General features: G+C 36.7%; 4 protein-coding genes across 8 annotated transcripts; 3 read left to right on the top strand and 1 right to left on the bottom strand.

Annotated features, from left to right (window-relative positions):
• The first annotated feature begins 4,925 nt into the window (after positions 1-4,925).
• On the top strand, positions 4,926-8,753 carry SCL1 (SCARECROW-like 1). 4 transcript variants are annotated; one of them, XM_059598136.2, is made up of 3 exons: positions 4,926-4,961; positions 5,548-5,605; positions 6,775-8,753. In XM_059598136.2, exon 3 carries the CDS (start codon positions 6,829-6,831, stop codon positions 8,557-8,559), a length of 1,731 nt encoding a protein of 576 aa, XP_059454119.1. In that variant the 5' UTR covers positions 4,926-4,961; positions 5,548-5,605; positions 6,775-6,828; the 3' UTR covers positions 8,560-8,753. The 4 variants fall into 4 exon arrangements, with proteins under 4 accessions (XP_059454119.1, XP_059454118.1, XP_088374779.1 ...); XM_059598135.2 differs by lacking the exon at positions 4,926-4,961 and adding an exon at positions 4,977-5,077; XM_059598137.2 differs by lacking the exon at positions 4,926-4,961 and adding an exon at positions 5,169-5,430.
• Positions 8,754-9,363: 610 nt separating this feature from the next.
• Positions 9,364-20,017, bottom strand: LOC132183614 (Polynucleotidyl transferase, ribonuclease H-like superfamily protein). 2 transcript variants are annotated; one of them, XM_059596970.2, is made up of 14 exons: positions 19,842-20,017; positions 18,682-18,738; positions 18,522-18,587; positions 17,648-17,781; positions 17,431-17,543; positions 16,055-16,183; positions 15,868-15,938; positions 14,343-14,402; positions 12,967-13,022; positions 12,387-12,447; positions 11,985-12,252; positions 10,756-10,937; positions 10,369-10,664; positions 9,364-9,631 (listed from the first exon to the last, which is right to left on the bottom strand). In XM_059596970.2, exons 1-14 carry the CDS (start codon positions 19,941-19,943, stop codon positions 9,508-9,510), a joined length of 1,719 nt encoding a protein of 572 aa, XP_059452953.2. In that variant the 5' UTR covers positions 19,944-20,017; the 3' UTR covers positions 9,364-9,507. The 2 variants fall into 2 exon arrangements, with proteins under 2 accessions (XP_059452953.2, XP_059452954.2); XM_059596971.2 differs by lacking the exon at positions 19,842-20,017 and having other exon boundaries at positions 18,678-18,738.
• Positions 20,018-20,550: 533 nt separating this feature from the next.
• On the top strand, positions 20,551-24,463 carry LOC132183615 (sequence-specific DNA binding transcription factor). Its single transcript, XM_059596972.2, has 6 exons — positions 20,551-20,640; positions 21,740-21,898; positions 22,095-22,224; positions 22,350-22,550; positions 22,716-22,883; positions 23,774-24,463. The coding sequence occupies exons 2-6, from the start codon at positions 21,765-21,767 to the stop codon at positions 24,224-24,226; spliced, it is 1,086 nt and encodes a 361-aa protein (XP_059452955.1). The 5' UTR covers positions 20,551-20,640; positions 21,740-21,764; the 3' UTR covers positions 24,227-24,463.
• A 673-nt stretch (positions 24,464-25,136) lies between these two features.
• Positions 25,137-26,492, top strand: LOC132183616 (uncharacterized). Its single transcript, XM_059596973.2, has 2 exons — positions 25,137-25,447; positions 25,995-26,492. Exons 1-2 carry the CDS (start codon positions 25,216-25,218, stop codon positions 26,312-26,314), a joined length of 552 nt encoding a protein of 183 aa, XP_059452956.1. The 5' UTR covers positions 25,137-25,215; the 3' UTR covers positions 26,315-26,492.

The following is a 26,492-nucleotide window of genomic DNA, read 5'->3' as shown; positions in this document are numbered from 1 at the left end:
ATGTCAACATTAGCATTTCAAAATCAAAGTAGGTAATATTGTTCAATTACGCCGCCTTCCATGTTGAGTAATGGTGAACGTCTCTAGCTAATTCCTCACCTTTTTTATTGGTTTTTCATATAGAAAATATAAACTTGGTCATATATGGACGTTGCTTGCTCCAATGTAACTATATGGCACGTTTTATTGGCAATCCTATTTTAGTGTTATATATAGGAATTAAGTTGGGACAGTTATTATCTTTACATGACATCCTACCTACCAGTTCTTGGACCCAATTAACAATGTCAAATATTATAATACAATTAAAACTATAACTTGGACCTTTTGCAAAGCATGATTAATATATATAATCTGATAATTTTTTCATACATTAGTAAGTTAATAATTTTGAATATATATACAACTTCACTGTCACTTCAATATGAAGGGGAGAGCTTTAAGATGCCACTAGAGCCAATAGCTCCACTGCCATGATGTCATGCATATAATATTTGCTACATATACACATAATGGGTGCAATACTAGCTAAGGTCAAGTGATCCTATTAAATTGAGATGGACTCATGATTAATCCCATAGATTGCTTATAGATAAAATTGGCAGCAACTGAGGCAATGAGATGGGGGTAGGTTGTATGATGTATTAATACTGCCAAAGCTATTAATTGTCGCCAATCCTGAAATAGACGATCCAAATGAAAATTAGCTAGGATTGCTTAAAGATATGAACAACTATAGCCCAAAGAGTTGGGATAATGTTTTATGCAAATTTAAGAGAAAATATATTTTAGCTCTTTGAATTATTGTCACGTTTTTATTTATCATTCTAAACTTTGAAAAGTGACGCTCACAGTAAAAAAATGAGGGTGGCCAAGCAACTCCAGTAGCCATGGGGTTGTTCAACCACCCCCATATAGGATCTACAACCCCTAACTTTTTTTTCCCAAAGGCTATGGTTGTCTTTTGGCAATCCCTCCATTTTTTTTTTTTTTTTTAGTTTTTTCAAGAAATCGCTTTTTTATTTTTTGGCTTTTGTGGTCAACTGCATTTAACATTAGCCCATATTAAGCCCATCAAATATCACCAGCTGTTTGGCCCATCTACTGCCGGTACACATGTCCAGCATCAGTTCGGTTGGCCCATTGTTTGGCCCATCTACTGCCATACAAAGAAGGTTAAAACTGTACCTCAGTTCGGATTTGGACGAGAGTCAACCATTTGGGCCAATCCGGACCAACACTCTATGGTTAGTTACTCACAAAAAATAAAAAACATTATGGATGGTTGATCCAATCCGGAGCTAGAAGTGGCTTCATGATGGCCATAATATATTATTTGGACAAAACGCATATGGTCCCAAAATTATATATGTTGGCCTAACACAAAAAATACAGTTTTGTAAAACTATATTTTTATAAATAATGTTAAATATTACATTTTTATTTTATTAGACTGACGTAACAATATTTATTAGCCTTTCGATTAAGAGCCCGGCCATTGTGATCTGTAGATAACCCCACATGCCTTATGACTAGCCAAAAACTTAAAGAGAAAATTAGCAGGGTTGCACACTTGGGCATGCCTAGACAACATTCCCAATGTAATATTGAGATGGCCCTAGCTATATTATTAAAATGTATTTTTTTTTTTTTCATATAATATTTTTGGGATTATCAGGTATGATTTATAAAGTGAACATTGTTTAATTGTTTCTATCTCTAAACACGATCACGTTATATTAGGCACAAATTAGTGATAAGAAGTATCACTCGACCCTAAAAGTTCACGAATGTTCCCCGTTAGTTCTTTCGGCAAATTATCCGTGTCTTTTGGTTTATCTTTGCAAGTGTATTAATTTGGCTGAATTCAGATGGTGTGGTCAACTATATTAACAGTACTGATCTAGATATTCTCATCTCAATGACCAAAGACAACACCAAAGTTAAAGTATGTTTTTCTTGTTTTGTTAGGTAAAAGTGCAATAATAGCACACTGAAACCATCCCAGGTTGGACACCGTCAATCTCCTTGGTTGCCTCTTTTTTTTGAAGACAAACCAAAGGTTGACCCAGTAACCAGACCAACCCTACCCTCTCCCCCACCTTCTCCCCCTTTTTTCTACAAGATCCCATCAAAACCTAAAGCAATTAGTCGATTGCCCAACCAATCTTATTTGTCAAAGATTAATTTACATGGTCCCTCTTTCGTAAACTTAATCCTTATAAAAGCAATTAGTTGATTGCCCAACCAATCTTATTTGTCAAAGATTAATTTACATGGTCCCTCTTCTGTGAACTTAATCCTTATAAATTTCTCATAGAGTTAACACAAAAAGGATTGGAAAGATTGACCCTATCACACCTATAGGCCATCTACCATTCCGATTGGTGTACCGAAAAATTAGCTTCATTTTATGAGTAATGAGACAACTTTCAACATAATTAACACGATATCGAAGAAATTAAAGCGTACAAGTTTGAACTTTAACTCTACGATTTACCTTATTTGTAGTTAAATATTCTAATACAAGCTTTTTGGAATAACTTCTGTTCATTTGGGCTTAAGAGACAACTTCTCCGGCGACCTTAAAAAATAATGTAGAGAAAGAAGAAAATAAGGAACATTATAGATAAGGTATTGAGAAGGACAGGCTTACTAGGTTGTGAGTCTTGTGACCAGCTTTCAACCTATAGGACAAAGGTGTTGGTTAAATATCTTCAGAGGTTCAACCCCTAATGCCAAAGTTAAATGAGTATTAAATAACTATTTTCCACCTGACTTTCACCGCTAGTTTCCATTTAGATGAAACTGACAGACTACAGTTCCTTCCATACCCTTGATTTGGATAAGATAAGGGAAGGATGATGAGGACTTAACACTGCAATATTACAAGTTTTGTCATCATCCTAATCCTTGCTCCTAGAAAATTTTCTTATCCCTTAATAATTGCTTTACACAATTCATAGATTTTGATTGATGTCTTCTAAGATTCATTTCCCATTACAGATGGCAATATCCAAGGGCTCTTAAATGAACAAAGTCATTCAGGAACCAACTCAGGTTTGGTTCGAATAAATTCAATTCGGTCTCTATTCGTAATAAATGAGCTAATTGTGAACATAAGAATATGCTCAAATATTAAATTGACATGTGTCCAAAATGTATGTGAGAATGTGTATTAGATACTTGTCCGTTACTGGGAGGATAAATTTTTTTTCAATTAAATTTGGAAGAAAATTTTATATTATTTATAATATAAAGATGATCATAATCTCTTTCTAGGTGGAAAATCAAATCTTGTGATTAAGGAGAGAACAAGGATTTGGTGTGTGGGGGGCAAACTAATTAAATCAGCAAATCATTATAGTATTCCCTTCACTCGTTTTCCAGCAAGGCAGCAACCAAACGACAGCAAAAAGAAGTCTATTTAATTAGCCGGAGAAAAAACTGTTAAAAGCATTGAGGTAGATTTTAACAAAGAAAAGACAAGGTGGACCTTGTGAGGGGAGGTGATTAACGACGTCGTTGGGGTCCATGTTAAACAGATCTTTCCAAGGACATATTCCCTTGGAAAAAAAAAAAAAAAAAAAAAAAAAAAAAAAAAAAAAAAACGAATATATATATATATATAATATATTCAATTTTGTGTCTATGAAGTGAGCAAGTTGTAATTGTTTTTCTTTTTTTGTTTTCTACTCCAATAATTATACGCATTTGGCATCAATGGACTATTATTTGTACTCTCTCTTTCTTGAAGGGAATAGCCATCAACATCATTCTTGCCATTTAAAAGTCGATCTCTTTAAGAATTAAAACTTTATTTCCGTTATTTTGTGGGGTATCCATTTTTTGTTTTTTGTTCTCTTTTTATAACTATAAAGCTACTAAACTAAAGTTTTTAGAAGCGTTAATACTCGAACACATTTGTTAGCTAAATTGCCTGCCCTACTTTAAACCTAGTGTTTGGAAAACTCAATCCCATTGCTTTTTTCATTCAGATAAAAAAATGGGAAAGACCCATTTGTAGCAATTTTACTATTTGATTAGAATATATGAATATACACACACACGATCTTCAGTTGATTGAGATATCATTTGAAAACTATAATATAAAGCTTAATATTCATGATTATCTTTATAAACTACACTCTATGTGAACTACTCATCGTTTTCTCGATATAAAATCAGGGTGTCGCACAAAACAAGTAATTTTTCTATAATTATAATTAAGAATCCTTCAAGTTAACCTTTAGAAGAATTAATGAAATTTAAATTAAAGCCGAACATTAGATGAGGTAGGCAGTTAATCCCACTGAGCCGTTTCTTTAATCACGACTGCAGCCTAGAGGTGGTGCTTCAGTTCAGACTTCAGACTAAAAATAAAATAAAAAAATAAAAAAGCTGGCGGATTCCTGTTCCCACTCATACACGCCTTTGAAAATTTTCTACACGCCTTTGCCATCTGTCTTTATAAGATTTGGGTAAAAGTGTAAAAAGAAAAGAAAAGGAGGAGCTGCAAAAAAACCTTTGACTTTCTCATTGAGTGTCATGATTCCATTCCACACCCATTTCAATTATGTTGATCCAATACGTCACTAAGCACCACCCATCTTTTGTGCCATTTACAGCTTTCCACCCCATCACCGTACACGTGTCTAATATGTTGCCATCTCTCAACTACTTCACACGTCAAAGAATATTGCCATACCCCAAGTCAACTTTGTGATGATTGGTCTACAAATTGACCGGCCAGGATAGCCTAATGAAAATTGGAGAAAACCCATTACGGTGTTCTAGTTGCACACCGTATTTGCACGACATTGTGCTGTCAAACAACCTCAGTCGGACAAGCAGACAGACACTGCTCACAAAAGAAAAAGTAAACGAGCTTCACAGATAAATAAAAAATAAAAAAAAATTGATGTAAATTTGCGTTGAATTTTCTTTGAAGGAAACCTGAGGTGAGTTTCTCCCTACTTTTCTTCCTCACGCTTTCTCGGATTCCAGAAGATTGGTTGTTTTTTTTACTAAAAGTAGTTGTATTTGAAGCTAAGGACTTTCTTTGAAGGAATCTGAGGTGAGCTTCTCACCACATTTCTTTCTTTACACTTTCTCAGACTCCAGAAGATTGGATTTTTTTTTTTTTTTTTTTTACTGGGGTCATTTATTTTAACTAATTGGGTCTTGGCATGTCGATCGTTCGGATTCTTGTATAGGGTAGCTCAGTTCGCATCCTCCTAACAAATACGTTAACTTTTTTTTAAGTACTTAAAAAGTTTTCCTTATCTGGGTCTCTGTCGTTTATTTTATTTATATTAATTGTCAAGTTTGTTGTTGTTTCCGCTTCTTTATTCTGGTTTGTTGCTTCTCAACCTACCCAACCACAAAGTCTTAATTTTTTTTTTTAAACATATATACGGCAATAAAGAGGTATTTTGCTCTTTGGTTTGTCCTTAATTCCACAAAGCATTGTCAACCAAAGTTTTTTCTCTTCATTCAAAGCCAATTCTGATATTCTTCTCCATCTGGGTATTTACTGAATCACAGGATATGACTTCTGACATGATCTCTATTGATTCCTCTTGAGGTTCTCCTCCTTCATCAGGTATATGCCTTTATGTTCTTCTTCTTATTCTTCAATTCCCCCCCACCCACCCTTTTTTTTTGTTCTTTTTTTTCTGTCCTTAAGTTTATTCTACAAGGAATTGAATTTCCTTGGGTTTGCCTGAATTCTTTTCAAATTGATTGGGTTAGCCATGGATCTCTTCCTTGCATCAACTTTTTTTTTTTTTTTTTTTTGTTAGTATAATTTTCTTAGAACTTGGCACTTTTCTCCTTGTTAGAGAGGTCAGCTAGTTGTTAAAGTTCTCTGTTAGTTTCTTTATGTGTTCTGTTTTTGGTAACTAAACGAAAATTTATACTTCAGGATCTTTTGAGGTTAGTATGTTAAACGAGGTGTTTCCTGATGGATCTTTTATCTTAGAATAGTATTGCATCTAGGTGTTCTGTGCTTTTGAAAAGAACCCTGAGCTTGTTCTGTATGATAAAAGGGAACCAACTGCTTGGTGCAGCGTTTGTGCCTAATATCTTTTGTGTGATATCTTTTTAGTTTTTTTTTTTCTTTAATATCAGTTGTGTGTACTTTGTTACCTGACTCCGAATTAAACTTGTGTAGATTCAAAATCAACAAGAATTATGTCTCTTTTCTACACTCTTGTTGGCATACATCCAGAAATTCACTAGAGAAAATATTTGCTTAGCCCTTTTTCACTTTTTGTGAATTATTATATTTGGACAGAAGTTGAGAAAACATTCAATCTAGCCTACTAAGTTAGAACAGGCTTTATTGATTTAAAATGACAGCAATACTTCATTAAAATTTAGTTGAATGTGGTGCGCCAACTAACTATTAACATGAAATATGTTAGGTCGAAGTGAAGCATACACTTGAAAATTAACATTATTATGGAATAAAAAGTGTAATCTAACATTTGCATGTTATACAGGCTGCTGCTACATAGCACCTTCAATTGCCAGTTTTTTGTTCTAGTTTTACCAATCCATCAAGCTGTTAGACTAAATAGTCGTGCTTATGAATGTTGATTGTATAAACTCTCTCTCTCTCTCCCCCACCCCCGGGTCTTCACACATGTCCATGCTCACGCAGACATATTTTCTGTTCTTCAACAAGAAAACGAAAAATGCTAGTTTCAAAAGTTAATAGAGTTCAATCAGAATTCCTTTGTCAAACTTATGTGAGAGTTTGTGATACAGGACTTGTTCTATAATAGAAGCTGCCTTCTTCCAACAGTGAGTAAGAAGAAAACTATGTCGTTAGTTAGGTCTGCAGAGCTATCTGCCACATCATATAGAAATCCAAAGCTCTATTCGCTAAAGGGAAGTGATGACTGTCCTGGCTTGTCCACCCAAATATTTGGTTCTGATAAGCATAAGATTACATATATGGCTGATTCTTACAGCAATGAAAGTTATGAAAAGTATTTCCTTGACTCCCCAACAGAAGAACTTATACAGCCTTCCAGTTCTGGCATATCAGGAAATTCATTTCAACCGCGTGGTGCCTCCATGAGCACTCAAAACCCGTTTAGCACTCCTTTGATGTCCATCAGACATGGTGATGCCTGTCGATCCAATTTTGAATTGGATTACTTGGAAAGCCAAAGCCCGGATGCAATAGACTATGATGAAGATAATATGAGATTGAAGCTTCAAGAATTGGAAAGAGCACTGCTTGATGATAATGATGACGATGATGATGATGACATGTTTGGCTCTGGTCACAGCATGGAAATTGATGGTGAATGGGCTGACCCAGTTCGGAACGCATTGCTCCATGACTCACCTAAGGAATCTTCATCAACTGATTCTAACCTTAGTAGCATCAGCAGCAACAAGGAAGTATCACAAGTATCTCCTAGGAGTCCCAGAAAGTTGCTACTTGATTGTGCTGGTGCACTGGCAGATGGAAACATTGTGGAAGCATCAGCTATGATTAATGAGCTCCGGCAGATGGTCTCAATCCAAGGGGATCCTCCTCAGAGGATTGCCGCCTACATGGTAGAAGGTCTTGCTGCTCGGATGGCTGCCTCTGGCAAATGTCTTTACAATGCTCTAAAATGCAAAGAGCCCCCCTCTTCTGACCGGCTTGCAGCCATGCAGATCCTCTTTGAGGTGTGCCCTTGCTTTAAATTTGGATTTATGGCAGCAAATGGTGCAATGATAGAGGCATTTAAAGATGAGAAAAGAGTTCATATAATAGATTTCGATATCAACCAAGGGACTCAATATATAACACTGATACAAACAATTGCCACTCGGCCAGGGAAGCGGCCCCAATTGAGATTAACTGGGGTTGATGACCCTGAGTCAGTTCAACGTTCTGTTGGAGGCCTGAAAATTATTGGACAAAGACTGGAGAAGCTAGCAGAAGCACTTGGGGTACCATTTGAGTTTCAACCCTTGGCATCAAAGACTTCAATCATCTCTCCATCAATGCTTGACTGTCGGCCTGGGGAAGCATTGATAGTGAACTTTGCCTTTCAGCTTCACCACATGCCAGATGAGAGCGTGTCGACTGTAAACCAGCGAGACCAGCTTCTTCGGATGGTTAAGAGCCTGAATCCAAAACTCGTCACTGTGGTTGAACAAGATGTGAACACGAACACCGCCCCATTTTTCCCTAGATTCGTTGAAGCCTACAATTACTACTCAGCTGTGTTCGAGTCTCTTGATGCAACTCTCCCAAGGGAGAGTCAGGATCGAATGAATGTCGAAAGGCAGTGCTTGGCACGGGACATTGTTAACATTGTTGCATGTGAGGGGGAGGAGAGGATAGAGCGGTATGAGGTTGCCGGCAAATGGAGGGCAAGGATGATGATGGCCGGCTTCACTTCATGTCCAATGGGTCCAAATGTGATTGATATGAGGGAATTACTAATTAGGCAGTATTGTGACAGGTACAGGATGAAGGATGAAATGGGTGCACTTCACTTTGGGTGGGAAGACAAAAGCTTGGTTGTTGCTTCAGCATGGAGGTGATATAGATAATCAGTTAGTAGTAGCGTGCGGGTGGTTGTATTTTTAATAATATGTGGGGTCGAGATGTATGCTGATTGCTGATGTATTATCTAAGTTAGAAATGTTTATCTAATATTTTTCATAAACCATTTCCTTTGTTGTGGAGCTTTGATTTTGAACCGTTGAGATGGGCTAAAACTACCTTGTTTATAATATTTCCAAACTTTTCCTTGGGTATAATGATGGATCCATTTCCGCAATTTTACAGGCAGGAAATAAATATAGAAATCCATAGAAATGGATTGAAAAGAAAGATGATAAACACTTGACCGCTCAAAACCATGGAGTTGCTTCAGGAACAAGAAAGGAAATGCTTACAGTAATTGTAGTGCTTAATCAGCTCGACTGTTCTCAAAATTCCATTTAAATTTTAACTTGCTTTGCCCCAGGCATACTCACATCTCAATTTCGAAGTTTAACCTGCTACCCTTTAGGGCAAAATAGTTGCTAAACTAAAAAGTTGATTATAATTTAGGTGAGCCTTATCTACAAATCAACTTTCATCAAAAGTATTGGTTATATAGGATCCCTTCTCAAGGAAGAGGCAGTTAAAAACTATGATTGATTGGTACTAAAGTAGGAGTAATGTCTGTGTCCAATAGTACGACAAAGGACAAAACGCACAAAAAATCAGTAACATATCTGCACAACAACAAGCACTTAGGAGGCAAAAATGAGAGCACCATTTTTTAAAAATCAAATACCAGCACCAAATTGCATTATTGATGCCGAGAGTACATCACAGGTCCCTGTCACAACTACATCTTACAACCTTTTTTTTTTGTTTTTTCCCAACAATCGTGTTGGTGCCTATTTCTATCAAAATTTTGAGGACGTCGTTGCTGTAGCAAATGATCCCACTAAAATTACAAGATAATGAGAATAATTAAGACATGCATATTTTTATACTCAATGCTTTACACCTACAAAACACAGAGCCACCTCAGCTTGGGCCTGGAGCTCTTCCAAGACCTTTACTAGCTTCTCGCGGCAGATACTGGTTTCACCCCGCTCTGCAAGCATTTTCCTCAACCTTCATTCCATGCAAGACAGAAGATGAACAAACATCAGACATAAAGAGACCAATTCCAATTGATTCAACCTTGCAGAGGAGAAAATTGTCTTCACTATTGAATGCCATGGACTACATCTCTGACCGCTCTCTCATGTGTGCGCACACACAATTAACATAGAAAATAAACCTAAAATAAAGAAATCGGTGAAAAACTACTAGTGGTGGTATCTGATGTTTGGTCAGATTTTTATAGTTAGATTCTGCTAACGGCATAAGCTATTTATTCATTCTCTCAATTTCAGGACCTGCAAACAACAGGAAGTGCAAATGCATTTTTCCCAATAAATGGTACAATATATCAGGGTGGGATGAGTGTATGCTATTCCCATTAATGTGTTCATGACCAGCAACAAGAAGCTGAATAATACTAAGTGGTATTTCATTGTGTTTAAGTTGACAGCCATCCTTCTAAGCTAGTAGCAGTGCCACCATATTTAAATATGATGATTGTGTTATAAAAAGCAAAATCAAAAAAGAAAAAAAGAAAAAGAAAAGGAAAGGTTAGAATACAAAGCTCACTTCTACTACATGATGTATGAACTCCAAAGATATCAAAAATCATCTGAATGTAAGGAAATATTGATGAAAATACGTTGCCAGCTACATGGCATTTGAAGTATAATGTTATATCTGTTTGGAATGCGCAGAAAGAAACATGACATGGTAACTGAATAAAACAGGTCGAATGAACATACCTATGGACAATTGCTGTGTCTCCATGGCCAGTGCAAATTATAAGCATGGCATTAGTGGGTAATGCATTATAAAGGCTACGTATTCTAGCATCCATGAGAGTTAGTATTTCCTTTAGCTCAGGCGTGACGCTGCATTTGATGCCTTTTCTGTTAGCAGACTTCTTACGACATGTAAGCAATGACATCATCTCTGCAAGTCTTCCATTCAATTTCTCTACATCCTCTGCTTGTTTTCTGAAATAGGAATTCAGTTCTGAGAATCGAGTCCAGACAAAGTGTACCTGTTCATTCTTCACCTGAAAGCAATAACAGATGTAACAAGCTTGTTATGCAGACCGTTAACACCAAGAAGAGAAAGGGACATTTACAACCCATTATAAGATCTACCTCCTTTGTGGACTTTGCCAGAGCTGCATCATCAGAGCACACAGGAATGGCATGGGATGACCCAGAGGAATATCGCTTCACTATAGAGATATCATCAATGAAAGAAGAGGTTTTGCCAGACTGACTCAAAACTGTAAGGAGCTTTTCCCTCATGTATGATGGAGGTGAACCAAATTCAGGCCCTAATTTTAAGAGCAAAAGAGCCAAAGGAATAGGTCAGATTGGACAAATATGCTTCTACATCGCTTTTTTTTTGTTTTGTTTTTTTTACAAGCAATAGAAATTTATTCAAACAAAATAAGAACGTCACAAGGAGTGTGACTACAAACTCTAAGGGGTTTACAGAAGAAAATTTGATATATTTTGACAGAAAATTTTCCTATGTCTCATATTTAAGTTACCTAGAAGATGCTTTACTGCAAACAGATAACAGGAACTTAGAATGTCATTTACCCCAAAATAAATAGGGGTAGACCTATATACAACTCATACATTGTTTCATTGGAAGCCAAAAAGTGATAAGCTAGTCATCATGTTAAAAACTAAAACTGGTTTTGTCCAAAAATTATAAGAAATAGAATGTCATTTTTCAATTATAAATCAGGGAAGAAAAATACATTTCTGGATCATCAAAATTAGTGTATTGGAAAGCAAATGCACCACGTGTTTTATGGATGATAAGTACTTTGTGTAATTCGCTGCTTGTTCGCCTAGCAAAAGAAAGATAACAATGAAGGATGCTCAATATCCCAAAAGTGAGGGACTCGAGCAATAGAAACTGAAACTGAAGAGAAGATGTGCATCCAGGGAAGTATAATTATGGAGAAGGCGATTGAATGACTTAAAAGGATAACCATGATGGCAATGACATCTATGCTAGTATCACCATATCACCACCACTTACCTTCGTAACTCAAGGAACTTTGTAGTGGCTCCATTCATTGCCTCAATTCCTAGGGAACCTCAAGTAATTGAAATATGGCTCCTCACAGGGCCTATATTTGTTGAAATGGACCTAATTTTGTTTTAAAATAGCTATGAAATTAACAAAGATAGTTAATATCTTCTATGCACTTTTCTTAATAAGCATACACAAGTATGTTTTCTAAAAGAACTTCCAAGTTGCAGCTATCCAATAATCAATCTATCGACCAACCCAATCTCCACTATTGCCCTATTTTCCTTTCACAAATGGTTCAATGCAAAAGCATGGAAAAAAAATTACTTGCCATGTCGAATCTTTAAGAGTGCTAGTTCCATAGTAGCTCTTGCATCTTCAATACTGTCATGACCATTGCCTGACTGTTGTATCTCCTGAGACAGATATCTCCTGGCAAGAACTCTCAGAGCAGTTTTGTGAGATGAACCACGGGGGTGCTTGTATAATACTGCGGTATCAATTACCAAATCATGAGAGATCTTTAGTGCTAACAAATCATTCTCCAAGGAATGCCCAACTAGGATGGTCTCCTTGTAAACCAGCTTTAGCAAAACTTCCTGAATATGGAAGCAACTGTAAATAAATCAGAAAACAGTAGTCTTAACATGCAATCGATCAGTGAAGAACAGCATGCAATCATGATGAATCAAGCAGGCAAACAAACGAAGGAAAACAAGAACAAGTAACGAACCTGAATTTCCTTGAGACTTGTAGTGACCCCAATTAACATCTCACATGTGATTCCACTAAACCTGAATATCCGTGATGAATGATTACTAATGGCAAAGAGTGAAGTCAAATCACTTTTGACACACTCATATATACATGCATAGAGAGAGAGAGAGAGAGAGAGAGAGAGAGAGAGAGAGAGAGTCCTCAAGTGTTCTTTTGATTTCAGAAATCCTAGTGGGAATCAGTCAATTTGGGTTTCTACAGGGAATTGGAATAAAGAAGCTTTCTCAAGGAAAAAACAATTTGTACAATTAAGTTAGTAGGGACTAATAACAATCACCAAATATAGAAAAAGTATCAAAACAACACATGGAAATTTGATATCCAAAATGCCAGCAAGTTGCTAGTTTTTGTTTTGATCAACTCCACAATATGAATAACATATCTAAGGAAAAAGGGTTCTTAGTAAGTATTCCAACTTGCTTTTATTTTTTCTTTTTTTATCAAAACACAAGATACCAAAAAACCCAAAATAATTTTAAAAAGCTAGTGAAAAATATTCAAAAAAAGGTTTACTGGAAGCTTAAACGAAGGTGTACCTGGTGTTGTAGTCAATGATAGCGTTTGATGGTTTAACCAATTTATCTAGCACAACCTGGGAAAATTCAATCAGGCCTAGTTAGATGTCCAAGACAAAGATCGTTAATGGCAATCCAAATTTGCTTAGTACTTCTTTTAATTCAAACATCTACAAAATTAAAATGAGGCATTTATACCCAAAGTTAATGAAGAATGGATACTCAAAATTCTGGAGGATATGGATCCAGGTATATAGAGATTTAAATACAACGCTTTGCCATGTTGTGAATCCCACAAAAGGATATAAGACATCAATGAAGATGATGATAGTGATTTTAATAAGTACTCCATAGAGCACTAGCATAGGCTCACATTGATTAGAAGTACTTTATCCAATTTCCCCACTTATTTCTTGTCCTTTTTCCCGCCTTCTTTCCCCATTGCGGTTGGAGTTGCTTACCATATTGAGAAACTTCAAAGGGGCTTCCTGTGGGGCAGAGTTGGTGATGAGCTTAAATTCCACCCTAGTCAACTGGGCAAAGATTTGTACTTCGTTGTCTCTAGGCAATTTGGGGATTAGAAACATGTTTAATAGAGCTCTCTTGGGGAAATGGTTATGGCATTACAACACAGAGGATGAGGCCTTGTGGAAATCGGTGGTTGAAGCTAAATTTGGAAACATGTGGGGAGAGTGGTGTTCCAATGAGGTTTTTGGACCCTACAAGGTTGGGGTGTGGAAAAACATTAAGAGGGGGTGGAGGGACTTCTCTAGATTTGTGGGTGGTTGAAATCATGTTGGAATTTTAAAAGAGAGACAAAGAGAGAGAGAAGGGGGGAGGGGGTCTGGCATAAGTTGAATGTCAATGTTGTAACACATTGGGAAATGAATATAATAAGAGTCAACTTCATTCACATAAACTCATGCAAGACTGAATTACTTATCAGTTCATGTGTACTCCCGCATCAGTTCTCGTTTCTCTAATTTTTCTAGAATTTCTAGATTTTTGTTTTTCTTCTTCATATGTACTTTGATTGTGCCCCTTTGCAGCTTCTAATAAGATTGAATTACTTCTAAAAAGAAAAAATGAAATCATGTTGGAATTTTAAAAGAGAGACGGGGAGAGAGAGAGAGAGAGAGGGGTCTGGCATAAGTTGAATGTCAATGTTGTAACACATTGGGAAATGAATATAATAAGAGTCAATTTCATTCACATAAACTCATGCAAGCATATTGACCCGCACAAGACAAATAGATATTTAGGCACCCAAGGGCAACTTTTAGTGAACAAATCCAAGTCTAAAATCAACAGAAAGATAGCCTTGACTTCAAAAAATGTTGTTCATAGCCACTTCCTTTTGCAAAATTGGGTTAAAAGCAAAATTAGCTTGAGCATACCTCTCCTTTTATATCCACCAAGGTCACCCTTGTAAGCTCAAAACCCTCACTTGTGATACACTACCAAAATAACCAAAAAAGAAAAGAAAAAGACAATGTAAGTGCATGAGCGAACTATTTGCTAAGAAAAATTTGTACTGTCACTACCAACAAGTCATTTGAAGAGAAGACAAATTCAAAATGAACCACTATTCTAACTATAAACATTTACTTATATTCAACCTCTAAAAGGCAACTTTCAGCAAATAAACAACCTAGATTTAAAATTTTAAGTTCAAATGCAAGTATGTGACTCTCCAGTAGGAAATTCCACCTAGAGGGACCAAATTATGTTCTGCCTGTCTTGGTATAGTATAATTTCATATGTTAAAACTGAAATAAATTAATCAGAAAAAATAGAACATATTAATGTGACACTAAATTCAACAACAATCAATGAAATGCCAGAAGCAAAGGTGCTCAAGTATTAGATAATAAAACTAAGTAAATACAAAAAATAAATAAATAAATTGCTAAAATTGATCACATATATCAGGCAAAAGTCAGAGTCTTATAATGAGAGATCATTACAAAATCAAAGTTATGGAATCAAAGAAACATTTAAACAGTCTAGACGCAACGAGAACAGGGCAAATCAAGATCAAGCACAAATGATGAATTATAGAAAGACATCTGGGTGTCAAGAGACATGTACTAGTGGTCAAACATAGCCTAGGCTTTCACTTTTTCCATTTTTTCTTTTCAGCAAGTGAGGTTTTCATGTATTGTACCAGGTCCTTGTATCTAATTTTCTAATTATTTAGACTTCTTTTAGATCAAGCAAATGAATGCAACATCACCAAGAGTACTTCATGACCATTACAGACAGCTTTAAATTTTGCAGTTAAATGAGATGCCAGATAAGAAGATATAAGGGAAACTAAAAATAGGTGTTACACCCCAACATGAGTTTATCAAATGATCAAAGCATTTTCTAATATACATTAATACTGGTGATCAAGGGTAAAATTATCATCAAGACAAAATTGGAGAAAAAGAGTTAAGGCCAACAAGCATAAATAAGAAATGTAAAAGGATAAAATAACCATCAATACTCGCACAAAAGCCACAGAATCAGTGAGGTTGCTGAAGGTTTTACCCTTCCAAGAAAGAAGACATCACTTATTTTTCACTTTGAGTGGGACAAAATGCCAAAAAAGCATCAAATATACCCATAATGGAAACATGATGCATGTCTAATTTCTGGTTTCACTCAATAAAACATTGCCATCAAATTTAGCAATTGTAGGTCATTCACCTCACTCCAAAAGTAACAACAAGCATGCTTGTATAGGCCCAGAGAGGACCAATTGATGGAAATTCCACCAATTGAGGACCCACTAACAAGAATGCTATGATAACAATAGAAGAAAGTGCTACGTTTTCGGCCACCGTGTTCCTTTAAGTTCAAATTTAGCAGAAGTTAAACTCATTATAAATCACTAGACATTAAAAGCATTTTCTAAACTCACACATACGGACTTACCATCTCGCAATCAAGTGCTAGCATTTCATAGAATGAAGATCCTAAAGGAGCGGGAAGAGTAGAAAGAAAACCTGCATTACAGATACAGAAGTTAGGGAACCATCTAACATATAAACAAAAGAAATTTTAACAAACTTCACTAGCAAAACTAAATTATATATGAATCACAGGAGTATATTTATTTCACCTGGCTGATTGAGACAATATCCATTGTCTTCTAGTTCTTTCACTGTAAGGGTATAATATGTAACAGGGAAAGGTAGGTCTTTCATAAGTTCCACACGGGATGGCATATCTGCAATGGTAACACATCGTTCTGCATAGTGAAGATGCCATGTCAGTATATAGATACAAAAGATTGTTTTGAGAAGAGGTTAAATATTTTTACTTTGAACAAAGCAATGAACACGTCTGTAACCATTGTTCAGAGTCTAGTCTGGACCAGCCTGTCCAACTGGTTGGACTCTTTACTGGTCTTAGGACCAGCCCTCGTTAATCTCTATGATTGTCTTCAAAGTAAACCCCTTTTGACCCTTGTGAACTGGTCGTTGAACTGAAAACTGCTAAAACAGTTTTGCAGTTCGCTTGACCTTGCTGGTTTAGAAATTGCTCTTCCCAGATGCAGGTGTGTGTTGGTTAATTAATAGTGTGAAAAAGGCCACAAAAGAGAACAGGGCATGATTAAGCTTTACTCAAGCAGCATACAGCGTTTTATTTGTTTCCATCCCAATCTCATTCATATTTTCCTGTACACTATGTGTGGTAGGAGGGATACAAAGCATAGAAGAGAGATGGAGATGGGAGGGAAGAAGGGGGAGGGAGGAAGTCAGGAGAGTTCACCTCCCCCTCTTGTTGTTTGGTAGAAAGAAAGAAAAAGATAAGGGAATGAAAGAATAAAAGATATAATTTTACTACTATGACATGATTTAAATGGGTTCAAGTTAGGATGAAACTTAAAATTAACACTTGCCTTAAGAGGCTGTCTCTCCCTTCTCTAGCCTGCCCAAAGTAGGTGGGTGGGGTGGATGGATTTTGGTGGGGCCAGGGGCTTTTGCCTCCCCCTCCCTCCCCTTCTCCTTCCTACCAAAGGGAGGCTCTTTATTCTCCCTTCCCATTTCCCTTCTACCACTTTTCATCCCTTCTCTATCCTTCCGGGCAAACCTAGAGTTAAGGTTTTAACCCAAGAACACCCCACTCCAGGAAAGAAAGTCCAATTTCTACATCCATTGTTTCCTGCTCTTGCATCCAGGTTTTGCATTATTGAATTAGCAATGATGAAATGGGCCAGCTACAAAGTGCAATATAACAGACTGCTGGCCATATTGGAGTCAGTAGCAAAGCAAGCAACTGCACCACTGTCAATAAGTATGCAACAAATTGAATGCCTTCTTTTTACCTAATAAAAATTACTGAAACAAAATAAATACGGACTCATCTTCAAAAGCTTGGCTAGCCATTCCACTCATACAAGTTTTAATAGCACAATCCCTCAGTTAGAAAACTATTGAACACCTTATTTTATCAAGCAAATGATGAATTCAAGACAGGATAATGACTAAATACCTTGTTCAGATGCCAGATTAGATTTCCTTAACACTGAATTACTTTCATCTCTCTTTCTTTTCCGCTTGCATGTTAGAAGGGCATCTATTGTCTGCATTCCATCTGATACACAGCTAGTATATAACAAACAACAAAAACTCTTAAGGAATGCACAGAAGAGAAAGATAGACATAAAATATTTTGAAGCGGCAAAAGGAATAAAAACATTATTACCAACCTAAGAGCTAAAACGGCCCTCGGATTGCCGCAGCATTCTTTGAAACTAGAAAGTATTTTAGACTGTGATAAGTACAAAGCTGCGTCCAGGCCCGGGACATATAGCATAACCACTTTTGGAATAAGAGGCTTGTTCTGCAGTTCATAAGACTGTTGTATCAGTAACTTCTATCACATGTCAGTTAGGATGCAAACCCCAATTAACTGGTAACTGGTTCTGGCGGGTGGGGTCAGTTACTCGTAGGAGTTTGATTAACGGTGAGGATTGTTGTACAGTATGCGTTTGCGACGTGCAATTAATCTGAGTAAAGTTCTCCTACGTTATCAAAAAAAAAAAAGGATGCAAACCCCAATTACTATGGGTTGTAGTTGAGTTGTACACTAGTACAGAAGCCATGACCAAATGTTGTTGAGTTGTACAATAGAGTACAGAAGCCATGAACAAATCATTCATGTGTTAAGAGGGCTGAAAAATCAAAATTCAAGAATATGGGGTTGTGAAGCAAAAGATAACAAAATTATCAAGAGGGTCTCATAGGTATATGACACATTATCTAATATTTAAAAGAAAAGCCACCTTAATGACGTGTCTTCTTTTGCAATATAGGAGCTCAAAAGGACCTCATAGGTATATGCTCATTTATGCCAAAAGTAACAAGACATACACCCACAAGCATGCATTGCCCAGTATGGCCCCAAATGAAGTCAATGTGCAACATTACTTGGTCACAAGCACAATAAAGTTCAGGAAATCTTAGTCAGAAAATAAAACAATCTCTAACCAAAGCATATAGTTGAATCACGTATCGTTTTGAGCTCACTATTAGTATGCTACTATGATAATGCGTGAAGGAATACATAAATCTTTTCTTTACCTTAATGAAAACCCATGATGGCATGAATCCTTCAGCAAGCACCCAAGTTACAAGCCCTTGAACATCCTGCATCACAATCAAACTCCAATCAAACTTATACTTGATTTTATGCTACAATTAATCAACATTCCAAGAAATTTAGATGTTTGCAGAGACCTACTTCAAGATTCAAAGTTGAATTAGCTTCTGGCTTCTTGAAAACAATTTCTGCCTTACTCTGAAAAGGCATATCAAAGAATATCTATGATACTTGGACAAATACACAAATGTCGTGATTCAGCATGGACATGGTGCATCAAACACAACAACTAGTGAAAATTCACACATGATATCTACATACATAAATAGACACACACACACACACACACACACACACACACACATATATATATATATATGTGCTTGAGCAATGCTATATGCCAGACTAATATCCCACCCATCATTATCCCACTGCGCTGATGTGGCATTGTCAATCCATCATTGGATTTTCTTTTCTTTTAATAATGGCAGATCTAAGGGTGGATTGGCAATACCACATCAACATAGTGGAATAGTGATGAGATAATGATATAGTATATGGACCAACATCTATAGCAATTAGTTGCCCAAATTGCTACATTGAGAGAATCTATATGGGACCCACCTGCCCAAGTAAGTGGCCAGGCAACACAACATTTATTTGAGCAGGTGTGTCTCATATGAGCTCTCACACAATGTGCTAGCAATTTAGACAGCTATTTTGTCAGAAATCCCAATTCGTGGTATATAACATTACTCTTTTTTTTTCTTTTTTTGATAGGTAATATAGCATTACTCATAAAAATAATCCTAGTAGCAGAGGAAGCATAACAGTAATCCTTAAGTAATATAACCCTCACCCAAGTGTTGTGCCGTCATGCGTCCAACATTCCAATCTTTCAATAGGATAAGTCTCCCAAAAATCATAGGATTAAACACAATCCACCAACCACTAAAATTGAAAATATTCCAAGAGCCACCGGACCAGCATTCTTGGCACATAGAAAAGCTTTTTTTTTTCTTTATATATTAAGCCAAAATGAATTTTCTCAAGTATCATTGCAGATTACGAAAAGACCATCCCAAAAAAAAATTGTGTGATGACTTTTAAAGAGAAGATAGCCTCATATGTAGTTAGGTTAGATGCCACATATATCGCCAAAACAAGCAAATACTACTTTCCTTTTCTTTTTAAACTAAGAGTACAGAATAATCAATTGAAAGCGCAGGAATTAACAAAGATAAAAAGTTAAAGCAAGAAATAAACAGAAAATCGAAAGTAAAGTACAGAAGGAGGGTTACTTGAGGTCCGTAGATATCGAAGAAATTGGAGGGCTGGGTATTGTTGCTCGAACTATCTTCCTCGGAAGACAAAGCTTTGAATTTCTGGTTTGGGGACAGCATATTTCGGACTGTCGTTCACAGAGAGAGAGAGAGTGAGAGGACCTTCGAAGTCGAGGCAACAGGACTCCCAAATCTCAGTAGGCAAACCCTTGGATACGTGTTGAACGAGGCTGCAAATTACACGGGTCGGCCCAATAATATGACCCGGTTTCTAAAAGCATGGGGCTTGGGTCCAGCATCAGGATTAAAAATAATTCGGGCCGGTAGGGGTATACGAGCGGTCGCGGTTAGTGTCCACTAATTGCAACTGCCAAAAGCATATTTTTTTGCGTTTATTTAAATAATTTTGAGTCAAAATATTTTTAAAAAAAATGAATACGATAAAACCCTATCTCTAATTCGTAATTAAAACGACATCGTGTTAAACACCAAAATCACATTGTTTTAATGTTATATTTTTAATATAAAATATATATTTATATTATTATATATAAGGATAGGCAGTTAGCGGTTATTAATCGTTTTTTCCTACTCCTAAAATTGCTCAAAATTGCTAACCACTTCATCAGTAATTTTTTATAATTAAAGCGGTTATAAATATTAGCGGATCCGGAGCGATTATATCCGCTCCGTTGTTTCTACCCCATAGGTTCGGGGCGGATTTAAAATAAACATGAATAAAGAGAAATGATCGCAGAACTTCCCACAAAAGCCCGAACCCTCGACACCCAACGCCACGACTGACTTCGTCCCCCAGGTATCTCTCTCTGCATAGTCTTTTTCTGTTGAATCCTCGCATGTATCTCTCACTGCATCGTCAACCCCCACAGAATCCTCTCTCTCTCTCGCCCCTCTCTCTGTTTCTATCTCTCACCCCTCTCTCTCTCTCTCTCTCTCTCTCTCTCTCTCTCTCTCCTCCAATTTCTCCTCCCACCGTGAGTTCTTACGATTACTCACTCTGACCACCATGGAAATGAAAACCCTTTTATGGTTTTTGTTGTTTTATCTGTATTGGTTAGTGTTTATCAGTTTGTGCATGCAATCGATCATTGTTAGTATACCGAAAGTTTATTTATTATCATTTCCTTTACTGGTTTCACTGTGCTTTTCCATGTGTTTTTCTATATGTAAGCTTACAGAGTTTTTGAGTAGTGATGGTTTCACTGTGCTTTTCCATATTCCGTTACTGGTTGGTCAATATTTTCCCTGGCAACCCATGCGTGTGTAAAACTTCCCGGGTCAAGACTTGTGATGGGCAGCCCTTAGATGTTCAAAAAAGAATTGCATTCTATGTATTTGATTGATAGCCGCTTAGATTAATGTATCGCAACTCTTATTTCTTTATTTTTTTGAAATGAGTAAGCTTTCATTTACCAAGCAAACAAACCAGTTACTAAAACAGCGAACTGGTATTCGGTTGCTAATCAGCAACTCACCAAACAAACCTCCCTCAACTAGTTACATTTTTCCTATGCAAAACAGGAACCAAAAAGTGAACCATCTATCACCATACAGAACTTATAAATGGTCTTGCTCCGCTTCGTTTGAACAAATTATTCCTTGGAAGATACAGGAATTGTTTTGTTAATACAAATGTTTTGATGTTTTATGAAGTTTTCAGTATTTCATTTCAGGGCCTTACAATAATATGAGTTTCTGATCATGAACTTAGTCTTACTTGCCTTTCAGATAGCAGTTAGAATCTTTTGGTAATTGACTGATGGGAGTTTGTGAATAATTTTAAGATTGATATTTTAGTCGTTTAATATTAATATTTTGTGTTGTGAATGAAAGTTGTTATTTATAGATTAATATGATTATATGAAACTATTTAAGAAATCCTTGGTGATTTTCAGAAGTGCTGAAGAACAAAAGGGAGAGATGTCTCAGAAGCTTGTGCAGCCGATAGGCCAAAAAAGGCTGACGAATGTGGCGGTGGTCCGCCTGAAGAAGCGTGGCATTCGCTTTGAGGTTGCTTGCTACAAGAACAAGGTCCTCTCTTGGCGCTCTGGCGTGTACGTCTCTCTATCTCTCTCTCTTCTTTTCCCAAGCCCTAAATTTTTTATTTTGTGATATTTATTTTTGTTTTTGTAACCCATGTTTAGAATTTAATCTAGTATTAAGAATAAATTAAGCAATGATTTTTAGATGACTTTGTGGGTATTTTCAAGATATGAATAGTTACTTAGTGTGATGGAATTTTGGGAACAGAGAGAAAGATTTGGACGAAGTGTTGCAGTCACATACTGTCTATTCAAATGTTTCAAAAGGGGTTCTAGCCAAGTCTAAAGATTTGATTGCGGCTTTTGGAACAGATGATCAAACTAAGATATGCTTGGAGGTCAGTGTGTTCTGTCATATAGACTATGATGCCCTTTGACTCAATCTAGTAAACTGTCTATGTTGGTTTCATTTGTTTTTAGATGTGTCACTTTGCTCGTATACATATATGTGTGTTGGTGGCAGATTTTGGATAAAGGGGAGCTTCAAGTGGCTGGGAAGGAGAGAGAGTCTCAGTTATCGATTCAGTTTCGGGATATCGCTACCATTGTAATGCAGAAGACCTTCAATGCTGAAACACAACGTCCTTACACTATTAGCATGATCGAGCGACTTATGCATGAAATTCATTTTGCTGTTGATCCAAATAGCAGCTCAAAGAAGCAGGTAATCTATCTGCTGCATTTGATGGGTACATATTAACAGAACAATTGATGGGTCTATGAAAAATAATAGAAGTGTTACGCTTGCAAATGTATATTGTACGAGGGTGTGAAAAGGTATACTATGCATAATCTTTGTTTTCCCGCCAATGACATATTTTACATGCAGGCACTAGAAGTCATACATGAGCTTCAGAAGCACTTTCCAATAAAACGGTCCCCAATGAGATTACGAATCTGTGTTCCAGAAAAGGATTTTTCCTCTCTTTTGGAGAAGCTGAATGTGTGGAATGCCAGCGTCGTCTCCAAAGATGATTCTGGAAGTCAGCCATCTGTCGTAAGTCCCGGTCCTGTCATGTCTACAAAGAAATGTTTTAAGTCTCGATTTACACATTTCCTTATTCAAAATCAATTTGTTTGGTGCTAGTTCAGTATTGCTTTTTTTTTTTTTTTTTTTTATATATAGGTAATTTGATATCATTAATAAAGCACAAAAGAGCACAACCCTAGTATACATAGAGTATACAAAGATGAGCCCTTATAGGAAAGGATGAAAAGGATTACGTTAGATAGTAATGAAATGCACCCATACCTACTAGGAGTGTGAAACCTGTGATATAGATCAGGGTGTACCTACTTTTGGTTTTTGTTAATTTAGGTTGTTTAGTTTTATGCACTGTCACTCAATTTAGCTAGTAAATTCTCTTGGTGCTCAATTTAAATTGTTTAGTTTTATGCACTATCACCAGAGACCTAGAATCAAATATCGTGATGACCAATTAAGCGAGAGAAAGAAGCACTGTTACTTGGGGGGTCTTTGACTCCCCCTACAAAAGTACAACTGAAGATGCATACCAGGTGCTTCATATTCCTACAGAAGTACGAGTCAAGATTCACACCAGGTGCTTCATGTTTTCTGTTGGGTGTAGAAAAACAAAACATCATTTTATAATTGTTGAATTTTGAATCCTTCTCTTCTAAAGAGCATTTGTGTTTCATGGATGTGTTTTGTTTTCTTCGGTTAAATTAGGTAAAATATAACACCAATTGGTGCACTTCAAGCATGTTGTTATCTCGGTGGAGTCTTGTACATACATAATCATAAATCACTTCTTAGCAGAGCTAATTCGTGTTACGTACGGTTTTTTTTTTTTTTTTTTTTTGGGTCTTGCAGATTTCTTAAATTAATGCTTAGCTAAGTGTAATCTTTGTTTTATTTTCTTGCAGATTTGTGAAATGGATCCTGGTATATATCGGGACTGTAGTGAATTTGTGAGCGGTCTGAAAGGAAGGTTTGAACTTCTTGCACATTCTGTGCATTTGGAGGAAGACAGCCATGTGGATAATTGTGATGATTATGAGGAAGGGCCATCAGGCCCAGCACACCTACCCAAGGCATCTGCCGACTCTGAGTCCCAACTGAGTGAGAAATTACAAAAACAGGCTACTGTTTCTGGTGGAAATGAGAATGCCGAGGGAGAGGGGAAGCAAATTAAGTGTAGTACCTGCAATGCATTTTTCGGTGATTCCAACAAGTTCAGGGATCACTTCAAGAGTGACTGGCACAGGCATAATGTAAAGCGGAAGACTAGGCAACTCCCTCCCCTAACCGAAGAAGAGTGCATGGCTGACGTGGAAGTGGGCGACTCAAGGGCTGATTTGAAGGAGTATTCATTCTAAGCTGGGCCTTAGGATTTGAGAACTTGTATGGGTTGATCAATGTCCACTTATAGATACACGATCTATAGATACATGATACATGATCTTATGTTAGTGCTTTTCTTTAGACCAATTTTGATGGGACAGATTGATTTCAATTTGTTTGTAGAAGGCACTTGTGCTTCTGTGCCAGATTACCCTCAAGTAGAAATTGTTGTTACCTAATCATTTTGTTTAGTCCATCTGCATTTAAATATAGCAGCTTCTGTAACGTACAAAATAAATGATGAGCCATGGCTCATTTCAGTACATAAAAGCTTATAGATCCCAGATTACCAGGGCAACTGGTTCGACTTTGCAGAAAGGACATCAAAGATGCTTTGTATATAGGCAAGCCGTCGTTTGTCAAATATAGCTCCATACGTTATATACATAGGGCCTATTGCAAGATCATGAGGGTCTAGCCGTTTAGATTGACAAGCCTTTTAACTTGCTTATTGATTGTTATGTAATTTTCTGTGAAAGCAGTTTCCTAAGAATAAATTGGAAAGTAATAAATACTAGTTTGTAAAAATAAAAACATTTGATAGGAAAATTTAGTCCAATTTTAATGAATCCTTGAAAAAGATTAAAAGCTATCCTAAAAACCCTGTGTGAACAAAACAATAGTCAAGCTCCTAAAGGGATGAGAAGTTTGTGGTCCACCAATAAATCCTGGAAACCGGGTGGTTTTAGGATTTTTTTCCATTTCTCCATAAAAGTGAGTACTTTGGTTGATTTTCCTTACTATCGAGTGGCACAAATTGAGAGTTCATTACATCAATGTCATCCACAGGAATTTGAGCACTCTTATCACCTTAGAATCTTGTAATAATATCCACTTACAAAAATAGAAAGAAATATCGAAAATACAAACTTAAAAAGAAAACAAAAAGAATCATAGAAAATATTGTAGTAGTCGGACTTTCAAAAAACAAAAAAATATACCCAGAAACTGTAGAGAAAAAAGAATGGCTCTGGAGAACTGCTTTCAAGTGAGCACAGTGTGCAGTAGCAGAGCTGCTGCTCTACAATGTTATCATCCATTTTCTTCAAAAGAAAAGCTTAATTTGCCAATCTGTAACGGATTGAAGAAGCCCATACAAACATCCTCTTTGTCATCTTCATCTTACCCGCATTCCCTCAGCAGCAAATCCCGACAATTAAGTGTTGTCTGCAAGGCTCGTGAAGCTGTGGATGCAGGTTAGCTACGTACTAACCCTCTCAATTACTGATTTATTGCAAGATTCACAAGGTGGGGATAATAAATATTTTTACATTTAAGCAAAATATGGTAGCTGAACTAACAAAGGCATTTCCTCCTCTCATCTTATTCTAGCAACTCAAGGGTGTGTGTTTAAGCAACTTCAGAGGAGAACAATTAATAGGAGGTTTAATTTTTTCCTTTCAATTTTCCAATTGAGTAGTAAGAAAGAGATATCTCATGATTGTAAGGCCCAGGCTCTTGGAGATGTTCAAAATGTTGTTGTCCTTGCTGCTTTAGCCTTTTTATTTTTTTCTTTTTCTTTTCTAGCTTGGCCTAACTTCATATAATTATAACCTCCTGAGATTTTGCCTTTGTTTTCTTCCCCATCCTAGAATTGGTGAATTCTGAGAAGAACAGAAAGCAGTTGGGTTGCAGTAGTTTATCATTTTCTATGAAAAGTTACTCCCCAAAAATCAGCTCAAAAGTTTCAGAGAACATTTTCAACCCTTCTAACTTATCCAAATGCTTGCTTGGATTGTGCAGTTCAAGTGGTGACAGATTCAAGCTGGAATAACCTTGTCATTGCAAGTGAAAACCCAGTTCTGGTGGAGTTTTGGGCACCATGGTGCGGACCATGTAGGATGATTGCACCTGTGATTGATGAACTGGCAAAAGAATATGCTGGGAAGATTATCTGCTGCAAGCTCAACACCGATGACTGCCCCAACATTGCCACTCAGTATGGAATCAGGAGCATTCCGACTGTGCTGTTTTTCAAGAATGGAGAGAAGAAAGAGAGTGTAATTGGCGCAGTGCCCAAGTCAACCTTATCTACTACAATAGAGAAATATTTAGAGGTTTGAAAATTGAAGAGAGAAATGAGAATATTGCCTTTGGCAGGCATAATGGCACTGATGTTATGTTCATGAAGCTATCATTCATTCAAGGAAATATTCAGGATCATCTCATTATGTAAATGTTTTCATTGTACTCTCCTTCATTTTGTATACTTTATTATATTAAGTGACCTCCATTCACTCA

Source organism: Corylus avellana, chromosome 7, assembly GCF_965113065.1.
Source record: "Corylus avellana chromosome 7, dhCorAvel1.hap1.2, whole genome shotgun sequence".
Lineage (NCBI taxonomy): Eukaryota > Viridiplantae > Streptophyta > Magnoliopsida > Fagales > Betulaceae > Corylus > Corylus avellana.
This window is presented reverse-complemented; position numbering and strand designations above follow the sequence as displayed.